The sequence below is a fragment of the Trachemys scripta genome, chromosome 6 (genome assembly GCF_013100865.1).
Source record: "Trachemys scripta elegans isolate TJP31775 chromosome 6, CAS_Tse_1.0, whole genome shotgun sequence".
NCBI lineage: Eukaryota > Metazoa > Chordata > Testudines > Emydidae > Trachemys > Trachemys scripta.
In genome coordinates, this window is record NC_048303.1 from 56,497,137 (window position 1) to 56,518,006 (window position 20,870).

Below are 20,870 nucleotides of genomic sequence, written 5' to 3' on the forward strand. Positions count from 1 at the left end.
GGGCCTGGGCCAGCCCCCACAGTGGGCGGGGAGGGAGCGGCCTACAGACAGATTCCATTAACGGTAAGAGGAGGTGTGACTGGAAAAGTTTGCACATCACTGGCTCTTAAAAGTGAATTATAACAAAACAAATTTAAATTCTGTTAATCTTTCCTGCTTTCTATTCCTGACTCTCTTAGGAATATTTAAAATATTTTTTTTTACTTATGTAATAAAATACGTATAACAGGTGGGGAAAAAGTGTGCCACTCTTTTTTTTACCCTTCCCCTGGCCAACTAATTTCCTCAATTCTACCTTCCTCGCTCTTTTTATTTTAAATAAAATTTCTCACTCCATCTTAAGTAAAGTATTAGTTTTTCTTCATTTTACTGTGTTCTAAGTGGAGGCTGTCCCTGTGTATTAGATATATTGAGTGTGAGTGTGTGTGTTGGTTTAGAGATACCTTAAGTCTGATTTGTCCCATAGTCTCAATTATTCTTTCATAAATCTCCATCTGATTTATGAAACTTGTACTTTCTCAGTCATTGTTGCTTTCCAGTTCTGCTAAGAGAATTGTTTTTAATATTAATTTGATCCTCAACCAGACTTTGGTCTCAGAAAATTATTGGCAGTATTAAGAAAGTTCCCCATTCCAAAATGCTAGTAGGCAGAGTTTGCCTGTCTCCTGCACTTGTGTTCTGCGAAGCAAAGGACCTCCTTACATCTTCACCTGCCTCTAGCAAACCCATGTCTGGTCAGTCATAATTTAGCTTTAAACTTATATTTGATGATATCTTTGAAAAAAATAATTATAATGGGCAACAAGGGAGGAAGATTTCTATAAAAGTAAATAAGCAGCTTAATTGAAATAAATGCACAACTTGAAATCATGCGTTTAAACCCAGACTTGACACCACCTCTTTTGTGTGTGACTTTAAGTATTGATCTCATTTTGCATATGTTTGTTTTTAAATACTGTAAAGCACTTTCTTCTGAGTGTTCAATTGACTTGTAATTAATGGCATGTTAATCATATTAATCTACTTTGCAAGAGTTAGCACTGGAGCGGGAGAAAGTAAAGTATTTGAGAAAGTTAATTGTCAGCGGAGTGGATCTTTGTTGTTACTGTTGTTACCAACCCATTATCTTTTTGGTTTGGTTTGGTTTTTTTGGTATTTCATAAGTCTATTCTACAAATACTGCACATTCTGTTTTAGGTCTTCAAAGATGAAGTAGCTATACTGCTAATTGGAATTCTTGGAACTGTAGTAGAATATTGGATTCTTTCTGGCTTTATGATGGACAGAAATGTGTTGCATCAAATGGCAGATGACCTGGCAAATTACATTGCCATTTCATGTGACGGTGAGTGTCTGGGATACATTTTATATTCTTTTAAATGTTAGTCTCAGATATTAAAATCCTAATGTAAGTTTCCTGTTAAACTATTTTGCCTTTCATTATGCCTGTGCAATCTCATTGCATAGATATTTTAAAATATAAAAAGGGCAATGTTTGACTCTTGTGTCTATTGACTGATGCAAGGGCCAAAATTTAATAGGCTTTCCTGGCAGATTTCTGCCAGACAGGTTTTGTTTTCATCAGTCTCCAACTCTTGTTAAAATCCCTCTTGAGTTGCAGAATGGGAGCTCTGCTGCAAATGCTGTCAGAGCCTGGGAGGTTTATTGGGGTCTCATCATACCCCATATCCGCTGGGACTCCACTAGGGACATTTCTGTTAGGTCAGATTATTCCTTCAGCTTTTGAGACTCAGCAAACTGTACCCTCCTCACTGACCAAAGACTTTTTTTCAACAAATTTGAAAATCACTTTGAATTCCCATGACCAATGCACCTTGATGGAAAAGCACCAGTGTCTCAGCCCACATCCTTAAATCAGTTACTGAGTCACTGGGCAAGAAATCAGATGTTCTTTTGGGTTACCATTTCTCCCAAGAGTAAGACATGGGGCCTTGTAGGGAAATATCACTACAAGACCCATCACTGCCTCTGAAATTATGTATTAAATAACGAGGAACACCATTTCACAAACTGACCACCACAATCACGATCCAACAGGGATCTCCAGCTGAGAGAAGAGCTCTGTCCTCCAGGGATGATCCCAAAGGGGAAAGGAAACAAACAAACAAAAAAAGTGTGGGGGTGAGGGAAAGAGAGAATCTAAAAAAATCGTACTCCTCTCCCACAAGCTCCTACCCATCAAAAGATACCACTAATGGACTCCCTTTGTATTACCTTCACTCAAACACCAGAGAGAAATCTAGATCACGGAATAGGTCCAAGTCCTCCTCCTAGTCCAAATAGCTAGCATTACTACAACAGGGCCTGTCTCAGTATAGGAATACAGGAAGTCCTCGGACTTACGTTGGACGCCACTTACGACGCTTTTCAATTGACTGCCCATTTCATCCCTACGTCGCTTGTTTTGCCCTTACAATGCTCGCTTGAAGTCACTTCCTGGTTGCATTATAGTGGTATGGAGCTGGAAGGGGTCGCTTCTGATTGGCTTCAAGGCAGGAGGGTAGCTTGTTACCCGTGTGGGGTTGCTGCTGGTTTTTGATTGGCAGAGCCCGGGGCCGGGAGCCAATGAGAGAGCTTGAACCGTGATTGGCTGAGGCTCAGCATGTGTGCCATTCTCCCTGGCTTTCTGAGCCTGTGTTGCTGGCATTCTGGGCAGCATATGTGAGTTTATATGTTTATCTGAATTTTATTTACAAAATAGTGTCCAGTAAATACATTGATGTTGCAACATAAGTCATCTATAATTCATTTAATACAAAAATCTGGGTTACTGTGGTGAAAATAGTGTATCAAGCCTTGGTTTGAGAACCAATCCTCCCTTCATATCATTGATTCCTATGGGAATAGTGGTTTTGCCTTACACTTTGACTTACAACGCAATTCTGAGGAACTAATTGTGTCTTAAGTCCGAGGACTCGTACACACAGGGGGCAGGCACTTCTCGACACCTGGCTCCCATCATCTTCAGCCAGAAGGGTAGGTACAGGAGATACTACTGCACTGATACTTTCTGGAACTTCCTTGCCAGAGTGACAGGGAGGAAAGACCACAGAGAGAAGAGGCCTTGGGACCCAGTCAGACACTGTGCTTCAGGAACAGATTTTTGGTATCACATAAATTGCCTGGTACTCACCCTTGTCATGGAATTGCCCCAGTTCTCCAAGACTTACTGAAAATTGACGGTAATTGTCCAGCAAGCTTCTCAGTCAGCTCTTTTAAAACTCTTGGGTGCAAGTTATCTGGACCTGTTGATTTCAAAATATTTAACTTCAGTAGCTGCTATTTAACACCCTTTAGAGATACTAGTGGAATGGAAAGAGTGTTATTACCATATGATGAGACTATATCATCTGTTTTTCTCCAACTACAGAATAGAAATGTTTATTGAATGTTTCTGCCTTGTTTTGCATTATTATTGATAATTCTGCCATTTCCATCTAGTAATGACCAATACCATTGTCATGATTCTTTTTGTTCTTAATATATTTTAAAAACTCCTCATTGCCCTTACTCTGCTGGATATAGATTTCTTCTTGCGTTGCTTTGCTTCCCTTATTTTTCTACAGCTCCTAACTTCTGACTTATATTCATTACTATCAACTTCCCCTTTCTTCCATTTTGTTATATATTATTTTTTAAATTTTTATAGCCTTCACTTCCTCTATAAACAGTTTTTAACGATTATGGCCTCCTTCATTGCCTGTAAATTTTGGGGCAACTAGTAAGACCATCTTAAATGATTCCCAATTATCATTCACATTTTTCTGATTTTAAATTCTTCCTTCCAATTGATTTGATTCATAATTGTTTTCAGCTTTGTGAAATTGGCCCTATTAAAGCACCAAGTGTGTGTGTGTGTGTGTGTGTACATATGTATATTACAGTTATATTATAGCACATCATAAATGTGATCAAATCATGATCACTTGTACATAAGCTACCATAAACGTTTAGTTCTGTGTTCAGTTCCTATTTATTTGTTAAGGAAAGGTCTAATTCAGAATTCTCTCATGTTGGCTGTAACACTTTTTGGGTTAGGAAATTGTCATCTATAATGTTTAGAAATTGCAAGGTTGTCTTAGTACTGGCAGCATGAGATCTCCAATTTCCAAACTGAAAACCAACATGATCATGCATTATAAATAGTTGCATAAGGAAGTGGTCATCCTGTTTCCTTGTGTGATTTGGTGGTCTGTAGCAGACACCAACTAATACCTCATCTTGTCTTTTTATGTGTTAGGACATTGCTCCATAAGCATTCAGGATCATTTTCTTCTAGTTATCAGTAAGGCTGCGATTCTGTCATGGAGGTCGCAGAACTCATGGATTCCGTGACTTTCTGCGACCTCCGTGACTTTCATAGCTGCAATGGCCGGTGCGGCTGATCTTTGGTCTGCGAGAGTAGCTGGCCCCGGGGAGCGCCTACCCTCTAGTGTATCTACCACGCCTCCTAGTTTAGTGTCATCTGCAAACTTGCTGAGAGTGCAGTCCACACCATCCTCCAGATCATTAATAAAGATATTAAACAAAACCGGCCCCAGGACCGACCCTTGGGGCACTGCGGTTGAAACCGGCTGCCAACTAGACATGGAGCCATTGATCACTACCCGTTGAGCCCGACGATGTAGCCAGCTTTCTATCCACCTTAGTCCATTCATCCAGCCCATACTTCTTTAACTTGGCGGCAAGAATACCGTGGGAGACCGTATCAAAAGCTTTGCTAAAGTCAAGGAATAACACATCCTCTGCTTTCCTCTCATCCACAGAGCCAGTTATCTCATCATAGAAGGCAATTAGGTTAGTTAGGCACGACTTCCCCTTCGTGAATCCATACTGACTATTCCTGATCGCTTTCCTCTCCTCTAAATGTTTCATAATTGATTCCTTGAGGACCTGCTCCATGATTTTTCCAGGGACTGAGGTGAGGCTGACTGGCCTGTAGTTCCCCGGATCCTCCTTCTTCCCTTTTTTAAAGATGGGCACTACATTAGCCTTTTTCCAGTCATCTGGGACCTCCCCCGATCGCCATGAGTTTTCAAAAACAATGGCTAATGGCTCTGCAATCTCACCCGCCAACTCTTTTAGCACCCTCGGATGCAGCGCATCCGGCCCCATGGACTTGTGCATGTCCAGTTTTTCTAAATAGTCCCAAACCACTTCTTTCTCCACAGAGGGTTGGTCACCTTCTCCCCATGCTGTACTGCCCAGTGCAGCAATCTGGGAGCTGACCTTGTGCGTGAAGACAGAGGCAAAAAAATAATTGAGTACATTAGCTTTTTCCACATCCTCGGTCACTAGGTTACCTCCCTCATTCAATAAGGGGCCCACACTTTCCTTGATTTTCTTCTTGTTGCTAATATACCTGAAGAAACCCTTCTTGTTACTCTTAACAGTTACATCAGCAAGAAGAGTCTGAGATCTCTATTTAAAAGAGAAGACTTTTTTCCATAAGGGAAAAGGTAGTCCTCCATAATGAAAGTTAACGGTACAGGTTCCATACTCAACAGGAAATTATTCTTCAGTTATTTTGCACAAAGCCTCAATACCTGAATGAAAATGCATGGCATGTGATAGGTCTGAGAAGAGAAGTTTCAAATCCAGCTTAGTAGAGCTGAGCAGTTCATGAAAACATCTGTTTACTTTTACACTAAATGCCTGGGTCTAGGTGTACTTTACAGTTGGGGATTTCAGTGCGGTACCACTGAAGTATATTCAACCACAGATACATTGATTCCAGAGCTGAAAAGACCCTGTCATACTAGTGTCATACTAGGAACAGAAAGAGTCAGCCTTTACAGAAAAAGATCTGTAAAGTTATCAGCTGGTTATCTAGCTACACTTTTTATAAAGCGCCACAGGCATAACCTTCGTTCCTTCTCAGAAGCTTCCTTTGGAAGAAAGGTACTCTAGCTAGTGGTCTCTCTAAATAATGTTATAGTACCTTTTGGGGAAAGAGATAAGTCTTAATGTGCTGCTTACCTCTCTCTTTTCCTCCCTAGCAATTTGTTTTTCTTTACTGTTCACTGAATCCCAAATTTACAAGGTAGAGGTCAGAGTCTAGAATGGAATGCTTGTTACCTGACCACTTCCTGTCTGGAAGTGATCTCCCCAAGTCCACTCTATACTTTCTGCTCTTACAAAATGTCTTCCTGTGGCCTAGTAAAATAAGGCATTACTTGTAAGAAGAATGTTTTTAATCTACTAATAAGGATTTAGGGTAGATTCTTTTCTGCATCAGACCTCTGCTTAATGCAGAAGAGAAGGGGGCTGCTGGGGAACCAATTACTGCACTTTGATTCTCAGGGGTAGCCCTGGCCCCAGTAAAATTTATGTTGCTGCCAGGCAGCTTGTAAGTTCCACAGTTGGTTTTGGATCCTTTTGTGGACCCTATGCCAGTGAAGGATAGGTATAGTGAAGCTCTTCTCCACCATGTCCCCTTTCCACCCTCCATACCTTCCCCACACCAGGGGAGTGGGAGGTGGTAATAATAGGGCTCGGAGCTGGCAGGTTACTTGGAGATGGGTTCCAGCCCCTTTCCTCCTCCTGAGTGGTGCGAAGCTGGATCTCAGTAGAGGATCCAGCCCACAGTGTTTTCACTTTGGATGAACAGCTTTGGATGTACTCCTCTAGAGACAATGCAGAAGGAGTAAGGCAAAATCCTGGAGCTTCACAGACAAGTCTGAGCTGCCTGCAGGCTTCCCAAAAATCTCATAATTGGAAAAAGGTCATATCCAGAAAGGAAGTAATCCAGGAAAGGCATTTCTGTTCTAAATCCACTTGCCCTCCTCTAATGAAGATCCCTTACACAAAAACTGAGGGTACATTTACACTACAATAAAAGACCTGTCGCAGCTGGTCCAGGTTGGCTGACTTGGGCTCACGAGGCTTAGGCTGCGGGGTTATAAAATTGTAGTGTAGACATTCGGGCTTGGGATCCTGAGCTCAGAATCTCAGACCCCACGAAGGCAGGGGGTCTCAGAGCCCAGGCTCCAGCCCAAATCTGAACGTCTACACAGCAATTTTATAGCCCTGCAACCCAAGCCTCATGAATTCAAGTCAGCTAACCTGGGCTCTGAGAGTTGGTACTGGGTTGTGTTTTTTTTTTCCTATCACTGTGTAGACATACCCTCAACTTAATAAAAAACCTTGTTACTTTAACCAAATACACATTATATACAAATGTAGCATCTAATTTATTAATTTGGGGGAGGAGGGAAAGTGTTCTAAATGCCTTCATATGGAATATGAAATTTGTCAAAACAGGTGATAAAAGATTTGGTTTTAAACAATGTTGAGCATGTTTGGGGGGGAAGGAAGTTAGCTCCCGTCTCCACCTTTGTTACAATCATTGGACATTCCTGATATTGAATACTATTAACATATGTGTCAGCATCATGACAGCATAATATTCATCCAGGATTTGCTAGTGCACCATCTTGCTTTTGTTATATGCCTTTTTGGCTAATGTTTCATACTTTTTTTTTTTAATATGGATGGTATTTATATAGTCCTATCTGAAATTTTGAAGATTATCACTAGTGTAACTTCCTTGAATAAATACTTTCCTTTTCAAAAATCTTAGCATAGCTGTTATGCAAATTGTATCAGAGAATCATTTTTAAATAAGAGACTGTTTTAATATTAAGCAGATTCACTTCTAAAAACCTGATGAGCAGTGTCACAAAAACTCTGCTTGTTAGCTACTGGATTATATATTTTTTGTAAATTGGCAGTTTTAATAATTTAATTTATGAATTAGCAGTAGTAGGAAAGAAATCCAGCAGGGGGCATGAACTATGATTTCACCTTCATGAATAGGGCTCGTGTATTTTATCTGTCTTTTATTTGTTTGGGTTTTTTTTTTTTTTTGTTTAATTTTTCCCCAACCTAGACTTTTCAACAGAGGAATTAAAAATGTTCATTTGTTCCATACCATCTCTCTGGCTTCAAATGTTTGTTGCAGAGGCAGTCTTTAAACATTTATGTTTACGGAGGAACATTACTATTTCTGCCGAACCTCTTTCTCTTCACAAAATAGTAAGTAGCATTTGTACTGCTTGATACTGAACTGTACTTTGGAATGTAATCTGACTAACAGACTAATGAGATGGAATTCTGGAAACCAATAATTTTTTCTTATTTGCCTTCTCCTTGTCCTACACCACAGTTAGAGGAGATATGCATTGCCTGTGTGGCATTCCATCCTTGGAGAATTTAAAGCATTTAAATGAAAAATAATATTAGGATTGGGTTTATCTTGCCACAGATCTGAGATCATAGTTCAAATATGGATATGATTTTTTTTTTTTTTTGCTTACCAAGCAATTCTTAGTGACAACTGTCTTGTTAATGTGGCAGCCAACACCATCAGATAAAGTGAAAAACATTAAAAATATTTTTTATTGCAATATTAAATTCCAGGTATAGGTATATGCCCAATTTTGTGTGATAAAGTCAATATTGAAAAAAGGCAATTTTTTTTTTTTTTTTTTTTTTTTTAAGGTTATGCACTATATTCTTCCCTAACACAACTTTGTTTCATGCTTCTGGGCAGGAGTGTTCCATCTAAATTTTCTCCTGTTAATGCTCCATCTTCTGCTTCTGTCAAAGTTGCTACCTTCACATCACAATTTCTGGTGCTTGGGTAGGGAATGTCAAGAATATCTTCAAAGGATATGTTGTAGGCAGGATGGGGAGAGGAGGGGGCAGTAGAGAATGGAGCTCTATTAAAGTGGAAAATCAGCCTAAACCCCTAAATTCTTGAAGGTGGATTCAAAGTCAGACAGCTTTGCAAATCTTCTATACAGAACAGTTGCCTTCAGTTTACATATGGATATAGAAGAATTCAAGATAGATTGGAACTTTTTAATGCATTGTTCACCATAAATTGTCTTTAAGCAGAGCACTGGGGAAAGACATATGTAAGCTGACAAAACAAGCCAAGAAATGAACGTACGAGCTAGCTTTAACATGTGTAATCAACACATACACAATAAAAAACTCTACTAATGTTTATATAACATAGTCAGCATTATTAAGTCTTCATATGACAATTGCACAGTAGAGTAAATGGAAACATTTTTTCAGTGCAAAAGGCAAATTCTCATTCCTTTTGCAATTTTTTCTTGGCCTCCCCGGGTGGTATTAATTTCTGGTCTAATTTTGCCACCTGAACTCCTGTTGAGTAGTATCTTGCTACCTAAGTAGTCCCACCTTAGCAGTATGAACATTCTGAAACTTTTTTTAAAGTAATGGGTGTAGTAATGTGATTGTGGTAGGAGACTGTCTTAAGTAGAGTAAATGTAGGAAAAGATGGAGGGGAAAATGAATTTTAATTTCTAATTACCATTTAGTAGTACTTCTTTTTTCCTAAACACAGTCATAAAAATTGTTACAAACTTATTATTTTTGCAACAGGTTTGTTCCTATTTGCCTGCTTTAGGAGAAGTAGGTATGCATGAGACTGGGAAAGTGCAGAAAGTGAAAAAAAAGAAATTAGGGCAGTGGCCTTGCCCTGAGTCTCAAAGGGCATTACTGATGCTAAATGGTGATAAGCAGAACCAAGCCAAACGGCTGCCTGATCTACCGTAAGTAATACCTATAACATCACCAGTTTTATTCTGCTTTGGGGGACAGCTTCTGACCTGACACATTTCTTGAACTTTATGTGACCTGTGTTGTTGTCTGCAAATTACTGTGACTGGCAGAAAGCTCCATTTTAAACTTGTAACACATCTGAGTAGGTTTTTTCCTCTCTCGATTTATACATATATTGATGCACGTTCATTTCCCTAGGGAAGCATTTTACATTAATAATGGGAAAATGTAAGTATTCACAGAGTTTTTTTACGTCTGTTCGCCATATAATTACTGCTTTTAACAAGTATGTACTTTGCCAAATGTTTTAAAAATACAATTAAGATTAAGTTTCAGAGGGGTAGCCGTGTTAGTCTGTATCCACGAAAGCTTATGCCCAAATAAATCTGTTAATCTTTAAGGTGCCACCGGACTCCTCGTTGTTTTTAATTAAGATTAAATTTCAGACTCTCTAATTCTGAAACACACGTTTTATGTATGGAGTATATACATGCTGTAATAATGTTAAATATGTACATACATCTAATAATTTTCCAAAAAGATTAGTTTCATAAAAATATACTTGTCATTGCTTGATTTCCATTTAGTGAACTGATCTTCAGTAAATTCCCTCCATTATCAAAGAAGTTAAGGATGAAAGCAGAAGTTGAGGTGTCAAACACCAAAGAGAATCGTCACCCTTTGGATGAAGAGATGCACTTTTATAAGACTAATATTAAAGGTATTCTGTATATCTAATTTATGCTAAAAATTTCATATGGTTACAATCAGTACTTTCAGGTTTAATACACTTGCCCTGATGAATGCTGAGCTAAAGTGATGTTCCAAACCCAAGAAATACTTGCTTGTGTATCATATTTGTTGTGTTCAAATTTATTTGAGAGAGAAATCATTTTGTATATGGTGAAATAAAGCTGCTTTCTCTATTTCCCCTTCCCCCCCACCCCCCAAATATTAACGTGTATAGCTTGTGTGAGCTCATTCCAGTCTTGCCCGTCTTACTTTGCTAATCCACCTCAACCTGTACTTGGTAGGATCAACGTCTTCTGATTTGAAAGTATAATTCAGTCTTCATCTCTTTCAGTCCTAGACATTTTGTGAACAAAGACTGAGAAGTATGCTGTGTTGCATAGCTGTGTTAAGCATATGGACGGTTTTCTTCCAGGCATTGAGCCCAGACTATGAAATGCATTTGGCTTTTAGTCTTAACTATACTGGAACCCAAGTACCTTAGAATGAAATAGCACTGCAGTAATTCACTCAGGCCTCACTTATACAAATTTAATAAAATGCACTTTACAAAAGTCTGTACCTGGCCAGAATCACTTGCTGGAACTGGTTTTTTTGGCTGTTGTTTTTTTTAATCTGAACCTTCTCTATAGTGTTTCTAATACAAATATATCTATCCTGTAGACACTCAAGGGAGAACTGAAGTAAAATTGGCAAAAAAAAAAAAAAGCCCTCATCATTCAAGGTTTTATATTCAGTAGTGTATGTCACAAACAATGAGGGACAAAACATTCATTCCATTTTGGGATTTTTTTTTTTTTTTTTTAAATAATTTCATCAGTAACAGAGCCAGACCATGCATTTTAAAAACTGGTGCCCTTTCCCTTTACTGCTTCTGTAAGTAAAATTAATGTGAATGATTGTATGTTGCCTTTATAAAGGCAAAATGAACTAGAGGAATAGGGCAGAAAACAGTCAACTCTTCATCTCCCCCCATCTCTCTACCAAAATCTCAAGTAGCAGCTCAATAAAAAATAAAAATTCTACTGAAAAGAGCTAGTAGGGAACTGACAGCTGTACTTTAATGTGCGCACTAAATATAATAAAAAGACACTGTCTGAGCACTATTGTATAGATGGAGAAAATTAGTCTGATATATATTTCATTTATAACCTGTTTGCTGTTGTATCTTCAGTCAGCTTGCATCAAGATTTTGCTCTGGCTTTTTTTTTAGATATAATCACTTATTGAAAACAAATTTATACATACAGTAGGCCTGAAGTTCTTACCATGTATTCATTAACTGTGTCTTTACTTATACACAGCAGTTCCGTCTCTTGCTTTTCAGCTTTAAATGGTACCTTACCTCTGTGGATGATTTATTTATTTATTTTTTTCCCCTTGTGTTTTTTTTTTTTTAAACGACTTCTTCATTTCTCTCTCTCTCTCTCTCTCTCTGCTATGTTAGCCAAGTCAGACAGCCTATTGAGAAACAGCAAACCATCTGTTAACGGATTTGAAATTCTGAATTATACTTGAATGTGTAGAGGCACTCGTGCTTAGCAAGAAACATTCATTTGAATTAAGCTATAAATGCTGTGTAAAAAGAACCATACATTTAACGTAGGTTCATGAATAAATTTAAGGGAGGGCAACTGCACGCTAAACTTTTATTGCTTGAAAACCCAGTATTTTTGGTGTTCTGTGATCATTCAGTGCTTTTATAGTGTGATTGAAGCTTTAAACCTTGAATTGGGGGGCGATAATTCCAATGTTAAACCTTTTGCAGTACAATTTCATTGCTGGATCTGTGACGGAACAGAAGCTCTGTGGGTTTTTTGAATTTTTTTTTTTTTTTTAAAGATGTTTAAACAGGACAAAGGAAAATTTTACTCATTATTGAATTTTCTGGCATGCAGCCAGATCTCCTAGTTCCTAGTTGATTATTTTCTTTAGTTGCTATCTTGCCTAGTCTAGTATAATCTATTAATTTTTTATGGTAGGAGAGACAGCCCTGCATATAGCTTGCATAAGAAACAAAGTGGAGAGATTGATTCAGCTTCTCCCTTTTCCTGGAACAGACATTAATGTTAAAGGTAAGCTTGTTGATTTTCTGTACTGAACCAACATATTAAACCAACCAAATAATTTTAGTATTTTCATTTTGAAATACAAAGTTCACCTTTTAGAAATAATTAAAGAAAATCTTATTTGTTTTAATAATATGGAGTCATGACTTAAAGCACAGGTTTTATGAACAGCTAGCTTGTAACTAAAGTCCAAGCATGTTTTCTATTAAGTCATATGTGAAGTCTTAAAAATTTTACCATGTGTTTTTGAATGAATTTCTTTTTATTATTTTAAAATGGTAAAATGGGATTAAACTTCAAATGTTTAAAGATAAGTGTGGTGCTATTTAGCAGAATGAAGGTAGTGCTGTTTAATGAATCAGAATTATAATATTATGAACCGTTTACTACTACTTTTGCTCTTTTAAAACTTCCCTTGATTTATAATTCAGACTATGCTGGCTGGACGCCATTGCATGAAGCCTGTAACCATGGTAGCACAGTGTGTGTCCGTGAAATTTTGCAACGTTGTCCAGAGGTAGACCTGCTCAGTCAAGTGGACGGGGTGACTCCTTTGCATGATGCACTGTCAAACGGACATGTAGAAATTGGCAAACTGCTACTTCAGCATGGGGGTGAGTGCATTTATGCTAAACTGGTTTTAAGAAATTGTCCAGTGTTAAATGAGTCCATATGAAGTTCATAGCATCCTTCTTTGCTGATGGTTAAAATACAATACTATGTTAAAAGAAATGTTTAAAATAAACTTTAAAAGCTGTTTTGGTCACGATAGAGAAAATCCTTATGATTTTTTCACTTATGCAGATTCTCATAAAAATGTGAAATTAACATAATATATCCCTGACTTGTAAATTTTTTTCAGGGTTTGAGTGGTTTGATTTTTTTTTTTACTTTGTTTTTGTTTAAAATGTTTTATACTCCCATGATGAGTTAGAGAGTTATATTCTGGAAGATTTTAGTGAGTTAACATAAAGATTACCCAGTTACCAAGCAAATCTACAGAATTTTTTAAATTGTTTTAATCTATATTGCAATGATGTCTATAGAGATTTACTAGTCTAGTTTTCCATGTCGTGTTTATATATTTAAATGAAAACTTGCTCGGTATTTATGACAGTGATGATCTTTGAAGAATACAATTTGCTGGCAAACTAGCTGAAGAAAGGACACTTTGTAGTTGTCAGAACTGCTGTTTGGGGGGGAGGAGGGAGGAGAGGAGGGGTACCAGTAGGAGGGAGACCATAGTTTAACCTGCATACATTACTCCCAATACAATTTACAGTGCATGCTTTTAATAATTTTTTTCTTTAGTGACAGGATTCTTAGATCATGTCTTGATAAATGCTATACCAGCTGAATTAACTTACCATGTTCATGAACAAAGCTAATGCAAAAAATTGACTGTTTTAAAAAAGACAGTTGATGTCTCATCTGCTAAAACAAAGATTTATGTTGCTTATACTGTTCACACCTACTTTGTGTCAATCTAATCTCTATGCATTATATCCCATGTCCAAATCTTTGTGATAGTGATCATTCTGCACATAACCACATAAGGCAAAAGAATGCACTGTATTTAGATGACTTATAACTTAATTCAGCTAGAGACAAAATTATGTTTGGTTTCTGGCATTATAAGACTTCTGTATTTACAGTCTTCTCCTGCCCCCTAAAGGCTACTTCTGTGTCTGTTGGGCAGACATCATTTTATAATCAATACATTCCTCTGCTGTTCTACCTTGGTATGTTTGATGAGCTTCAATGCTGAGTCTCCCAGGTGTTTTATTTATCTACTGACCCATGTATCTGACATGCCAAGCCAATACCTGGCCTCCCTTCAATTGGTCTAAGTGATGCAAGAGCCAATATTATAGTAAGCCCAACCCTTCAATAGAAAATGGCATTGCACTGACAGATGTGCATTTTTCCTGAGCCTTTGTGAAGAATAGGCAGGGGATGATCCTCTTGTCCTCGGGGAGATCTACTTGCACTTGCATTCATCAAGGTCTTCTGGCAACTGTACAGACTGCATGCAGCCTTATCTTTGCCTTTGTCAGATTCTGGGTTTTGGCCTGTCAGCCAGTTTGACACTATGGTGGTGGGAACTGCATTACACATTCATCTTAGAGTCTCTAAGGCTTGGTAGCTGTAATTTGGAGCATTTCTGCATTAACTTTCATTTTCTCTTTCTCTCTCTAGTATTCAGGTTTTTACAAGGTATTCTCTTTTTCTCCAAAAAGGCTTCACTTTGCAAAAGTTATTGTAGCTACTTTGCGTAATCAGTGTTAGATTAAAACAGTGTTATAGCTGCTGTTAAAGCAGCATTAAATAAATTAAAATTCTCTAGCTATTGTGGCTAGATTTACTGGTATGCACGTGGTACAATAATCTTCTATTGAAGTTTTAACTGCAATTTACCTTTTCAAAACATAGGCTAATAGAGACGTTATGTTAAAGAAACTATGCCATTTTATAGCAACCCAAACACCATGTGTTGGACATTAACATATTTCTGGTATGGCCATTTAATTTACTCCTGATCAATACATTTGTAAACTATTTTAGTAATAAATTTAGGGATTATTAAAAGGAAGAATCTGACAGTCTGAAGAGCCAACATGTTGCCTATTTAAAGTTAATTGAACACACTTTAATACAATTCCTAACCTCTGTATTGCAGAGATTGCTAAAAACAGGTATTATAACTTAGTATTTAGTCGCTGAGAGGGACATAGATTCTCATTTTGCCAGCTGACCTGATGCATGACCTGGGGAAAAGTTACTTGACCAGCTTGTGCTTTAGCTAGCCCAGCAATAACATAAGGTAAAATCTGGACTATGCTAATAAATAGATGCTGCATTTGGGCCCAGCTTCTGCAAGTGTGCATCAAATAACTGATCACTAGAAATTCTTAATTAAACTGACCACATTGCACCTTAAATCAGCAGGGTGGGGGAAGGGAAGGGAGACATTGTCTGGCTTGCCGGGGAAAAGGGTATATCAATTTAAGGATTGGGAGGAGAGAGGTACAGATACTAATGCAAAGGTAGGGTGGGTCAGCATTGTGACGCTGACTTATCCCTCAGAAACCAGGGGAGTTGATAAGAGCAAGTCCAGTGGGAGAAGCTCCTTTTCCCCAGAGCAGGTGGAGCAGCTCCCACCCTTGGAAGTGGCAAACTACCAGGTTTGGTTGGGACCCACTGTGGGCATTGCACTAGCTGCTCCTTTCTCGGGGGGCTGGGAAGGAATTTTTCCCTTACCACCAGATTGGCCAAGGCTAAGTGGAGTTTTCTTTGGCTTCCCCACAGAGGGATGGCAAGGGGGGCTTTGTTAAAGCGAGTAGGGAAGGGAGTTAGGCTATGATGTCACAACTCATTATGTAAGTGTGGGGCAGATGTCCCGTGCAGGTACTCCATAGGGAAGGGGATACAGTGGGGGGGGGTTTCATCATCTTCTGCAGCATAGGGCGCAGGTCACAGGCAGGTTGCACTAGTGTAAATGGTAAATTTTCTGTAACTTGAAGTCTTTAAACCATGATTTGAGGACTTCAGTAAATCAGCCAGAGGTTAGGGATCTATTATAGGAGTGGGTGGATGAGGTTCTGTGGCCTGCAACGTTCACTAGGTCAGACTAGATGATCACAATGGTCCCTTCTGTCCATAAAGTCTGAGTCTGTGATACAATGATCAGATAAATGGCTTGGTAAATGACTTAAAGGAGGTGTTTGTTAAAGGAGCTGAACAGGGTGGGGTCAGGATGCCAATGACTGGCATTGCAGGGAGCCAATCCCCAGTTCCTTTATAGCCCATCTTAACCCTCATTCAAGGTGGGGGGATAGTAATGTCCCAGCAATGGGTTATCAGGGACCAGGATGGAAAAGAGGGGCAGGGGCTGGCAGAAGCCCCCAGGTGGACATTGAATGAACGTGGAGTTACCTGCACTGTACACTTTTATCTGCTGGGTAGTCCCAGACATCTAATAATAAAGTTGCATCCTGATTAACCCATATACATCTCTACCTCAATATAACACTGTCCTCAGGAGCCAAAAAATCTTACTGTGTTATAGGTGAAACCGCATTATATTGAACTTGCTTTGATCCACTGGAGTGCGCAGCCCCGCCCCTCCGGAGCACTGCTTTACTGCGTTATATCTGAATTTGTGTTATATCGGGTCGGGTTATATCGAGGTAGAAGCTGTGGCTGTGGTATACCTAGACTTTAGTAAGGTATTTGATACGGTCTTGCATGATATTCTTATCGATAAACTAGGCAAATACAATTTAGATGAGGCTACTATAAGGTGGGTGCATAACTGGCTGGATAACCGTACTCAGAGAGTTGTTATTAATGGTTCCCAATCTTGCTGGAAACGTATAACAAGTGGGGTTCCGCAGGGGTCTGTTTTGGGACCGGCTCTGTTCAATATCTTCATTAACGAGTTAGATATTGGCATAGAAAGTACACTTATTAAGTTTGCAGATGATACCAAACTGGAAGGGATTGCAGCTGCTTTGGAGAACAGGGTCATAATTCAAAATGATCTGGACAAATTGGAGAAATGGCCTGAGGTAAACAGGATGAAGTTTAATAAAGACAAATGCAAAGTGCTCCACTTAGGAAGGAACAATCAGTTTCACACATACAGAATGGGAAGAGACTGGGAAGGAGTACGGCAGAAAGGGATCTAGGGGTTATAGTTGACCACAAGCTAAATATGAGTCATCAGTGTGATGCTGTTGCAAAAAAAGCAAACATGATTCTGGGATCTATTAACAGGTGTGTTGTGAGCAAGACATGAGAAGTCATTCTTCCGCTCTACTCTGCGCTGGTTAGGCCTCAAGTGGAGTATTGTGTCCAGTTCTGGGCACCACATTTCAAGAGAGATGTGGAGAAATTGGAGAGGGTCCAGAGAAGAGCAACAAGAATGATTAAAGGTCTTGAGAAGGTCTTCATGACCTATGAAGGAAGGCTGAAAGAATTGGGTTTGTTTAGTTTGGAAAAGAGAAGACTGAGAGGGGACATGATAGCAGTTTTCAGGTATCTAAAAGGGTGTCATAAGGAGGAGGGAGAGAACTTGTTCACCTTAGCCTCTAAGGATAGAACAAGAAGCAATGGGCTTAAACTGCAGTAAGGGAGGTTTAGGTTGGACATTAGGAAAAAGTTCCTAACTGTCAGGGTGGTTAAACACTGGAATAAACTGCCAGGGAGGTTGTGGAATCTCCATCTCTGGAGATATTTAAGAGTAGGTTAGATAAATGTCTATCAGGGATGGTCGAGTCAGTATTTGGTCCTGCCATGAGGGCAAGGGACTGGACTCTATGACCTCTCGAGGTCCCTTCCAGTCCTAGAATCTATGAATCTATGTGTCTTCTTTCCTTCTTCCGGTATAGCCAGACAATTAACATTTGCAACACTTCCAATACAATGCATGTTATTTTGTATGTTTGCAGTATATTGTTACTTAAATTTAAAACAATTAAGACAATTGTGATTTTTTTTCCTTTTCCAAATAATATTTTGCATTTCATATAATATATCAGGTGGTAAACCAAGGCTTATATAATTCTTTACAGAACTAGGCAATTGTCTTGTCAGTATGGAACTAGTTAATTGTGCCAACATAATTTAGTACTAAGAGGTTATAAACAGAACCCCTAGTGCTTTCCCTCCTCCCCCCCAAAATAGCATCACTGCTCAGCTGCTGTCTTAAAAATGCTGTTACTATTAATACTTTATATTTTTCTTGCAGGACCACTGCTCCTACAGCAGAGGGACTTTTATGGAAAATTGCCGCTGGATTATGTGGAGTCCCTACCAGTAAAACAAGAACTTTTGGATATTGTCCACCCAGAAGAGACTGTCAAGAACTTCTGTGAACGTGTGGAAAAAGATTTCCACAGCCAGCAAAGAGAACTTTGGTTAATTTTATTTAGTAAGATGTTGCTAAATTTTTGTTCAGTTTATAACTTAACTTCACCCTCTCCTTTACCTTTTAAAGCCCACTTAAATTCACTTCCATTAGTGGCTATTAATGGCTGTAAGTTGAAAAGTAGGTCTCTTTCTGATTGGTTAGTAGATCTTTATGTTGGAGAGCTACACACTTTCCAGAAACTTCCAGAGTTTATTCAGAAAATATCTGAGAACCTAAAAAAATCTTTTGGAGAACAGGTATGTCCCTTATTGGCAACATTAGAAACTATTGCAATGGCAACTCCAGTGTCTACTTTTCATCTTTCTAACAATTAAGATTAATTTTCAGTTCCATTGGTTCAGTTGTGATAGTTTATCATGGACACTGGGCGAGATTCATTCTTGTGAATACAGGAGTGCACATGGCACATCCTACACCAGGCTGGCTTAGTGCTACCTAGGAAATATTCCTTTGATCCCTTCTGGCATCTTAAAGCACTAAACCAAAGGCTTCCTTAGTTCCACTGAAGGAAGCTGCAGCATGGAAGTACTGAATAAGTGCACCTCCTGGCCACTACCCCTCTGTGGACAATGTCATCAACTTTTCAGGCTGAACTGAATACCTGTGGCTCTCTCAGCAGAGGAGAGTTCACTTGCACCCTATCAACCCCTCTTTTTTTCCCCTTCTAGCACATTTTCTGTCATGAGGAACCTTGTGCCAGAATTCTTGCTGGTTTCCAAGGATGTTGACCCTAAAGTTTGATTTAGACAGTTGGTTACTTTTTTCCAGGGCGTACAGTTATGCCTGTTGTTCTCATGTGACTAACTTTTTGAATAGTTGTCAAATAAATAAAACAAAAATGGAAAAACTACTACCACAACAATCCATGTTTCCTATGTTATCATCCTAGGAAATACATATCTTTTAAAATACATTTAAAAATTCAGCTCAAAAGTTAGTTTTTAAAATTGTGTGTATTTACAGTACCAGTTTACAATACTTCCCATATTGTCCTTACTGATTTTGTATCAAAGGATCTTGACAAAGTTGTTCATGCAAATGAGCCATTAAACTTTCTACTAGCTTTCTGTAGTATTGTGGCACTTGCTCATTTATACCTGCATAATGATCAGCTTGACTCAGATCCTCAGCTACATTAGAACTCTGGTTGGCAGAGCTGAATAGGGAAGGGTTAAAAGTAACCAAGCTTCCTTTATGCTTTCCAGATTCCTAAGGCTGCTGTGGCCCAGTTTGGCCCCCAACATAAGTTACACAATCTTGGGGCTTCTCCAAACTATGCTGGCTTGTAATAGTCCTATATAGGTCTGTATCACTGGCAGAGATTGCCAAAGCATGAAATGCTGTGGTGACATCCTGAAGCCTGTGGTGGTACTTGTGCAGAACTGACATTTTAGTAGCTGGGGAACTCACTCTGTCCAGATATGGCAGTTTTAAGGTAGTTCCATGCTGCTTATTTGAAGTTGGGGCACCAGCCTCCTTAAAAATTGCAGCCCCATTAATATTAGGATTTTGTCCTCAGTACTAAGAATATATGAATACCAGACAAGATAAATCCTCTAAACTGATAAACTAATCCTCTAACCTAATTTAGGATTGTGTGCTTATAAAGTATTATATTGGCTGTGCTTAGTAATTATATAGAAGGGGCAAATCTCACCCCCCTCTTCCAAATGTACAGAGGCTGTTCATGTGAGGGAACTGAGATGATTCTGATTCATAAGAGGAAGGGCTGAAGGAGGACAGAATTTGGGGAAGCCATACTGTGCTGCCCTGCACAGGGAATTGAGAATGGGATGGCAATGGAGAATCTGCCAAGATACAGATACTCTTCACTCCCCACTCCTCTGCGCAAATCTGCTGCCCAACTCAATTCAGGCTGAGATCTGGGGAGAGAATTTGCCCATAAAGGAAAATGCAAAGAAATGCTGCTTTATAGCTTTATAATAAGGATACTTACTGAAATAGTAGGACAAATTATAATTCATTAAATGATTAATCTAAAATCTTAATGGTCAGAAGGAATGGACTAATTAGTAATGGTTCAATTTGCAGTTCTTTTCTAATAGCAATGTATAGTGTTAAAGAAACTAAAAGAAAAGGGGATAATAGCAGTTTCTAGAATTGGTGTTGCTTGACTAGAGGGAATAAGTTACATTGATACAGCTGGCTGAGAAACATTAAAACTTCCATTTAGCCTTCATGCAATGGAGACATGATCTCAGCAATAAATCCACTGATGATGCTCAGGCTGGTTTGGTCTTGGAACCAGATATTTATTACAAATGTTCAGTGGTTATTAATGACTGATTATTCTTATTAGGCATGTATATTTAGCAAACTGTTCTAGTGAGGATGAGGAGTCCTCTTAGGTTAGATTTGTTTGTTTTGAGCATTTTGACTTTTCTACTCTGATACTTTACAATAAAATAAAACTTTGTTGTAGATGAAATGTGATAGCAATTGTAATTTCAGTGTATGCTGTAGTAAACAGGCATAGT

General features: G+C 38.7%; 1 protein-coding gene across 3 annotated transcripts in view; it reads left to right on the top strand.

The window, feature by feature from the left end:
• Window positions 1-20,301, top strand: part of SLF1 (SMC5-SMC6 complex localization factor 1) — a 69,154-nt gene extending 48,853 nt beyond the window's left edge. For 2 of the 3 annotated variants that reach the window (XM_034773045.1, XM_034773044.1), the window contains exons 12-18: window positions 1,198-1,345; window positions 7,913-8,058; window positions 9,439-9,608; window positions 10,206-10,339; window positions 12,351-12,443; window positions 12,869-13,051; window positions 18,190-20,301. In XM_034773045.1, the coding sequence (XP_034628936.1) occupies window positions 1,198-1,345; window positions 7,913-8,058; window positions 9,439-9,608; window positions 10,206-10,339; window positions 12,351-12,443; window positions 12,869-13,051; window positions 18,190-18,686 (1,371 nt within the window). In that variant the 3' untranslated portion in view covers window positions 18,687-20,301. The remainder of the gene's footprint in view (window positions 1-1,197; window positions 1,346-7,912; window positions 8,059-9,438; window positions 9,609-10,205; window positions 10,340-12,350; window positions 12,444-12,868; window positions 13,052-18,189) is intronic. The other variant, XM_034773046.1, reaches the window with a different exon arrangement.
• Window positions 20,302-20,870: the final 569 nt, after the last annotated feature.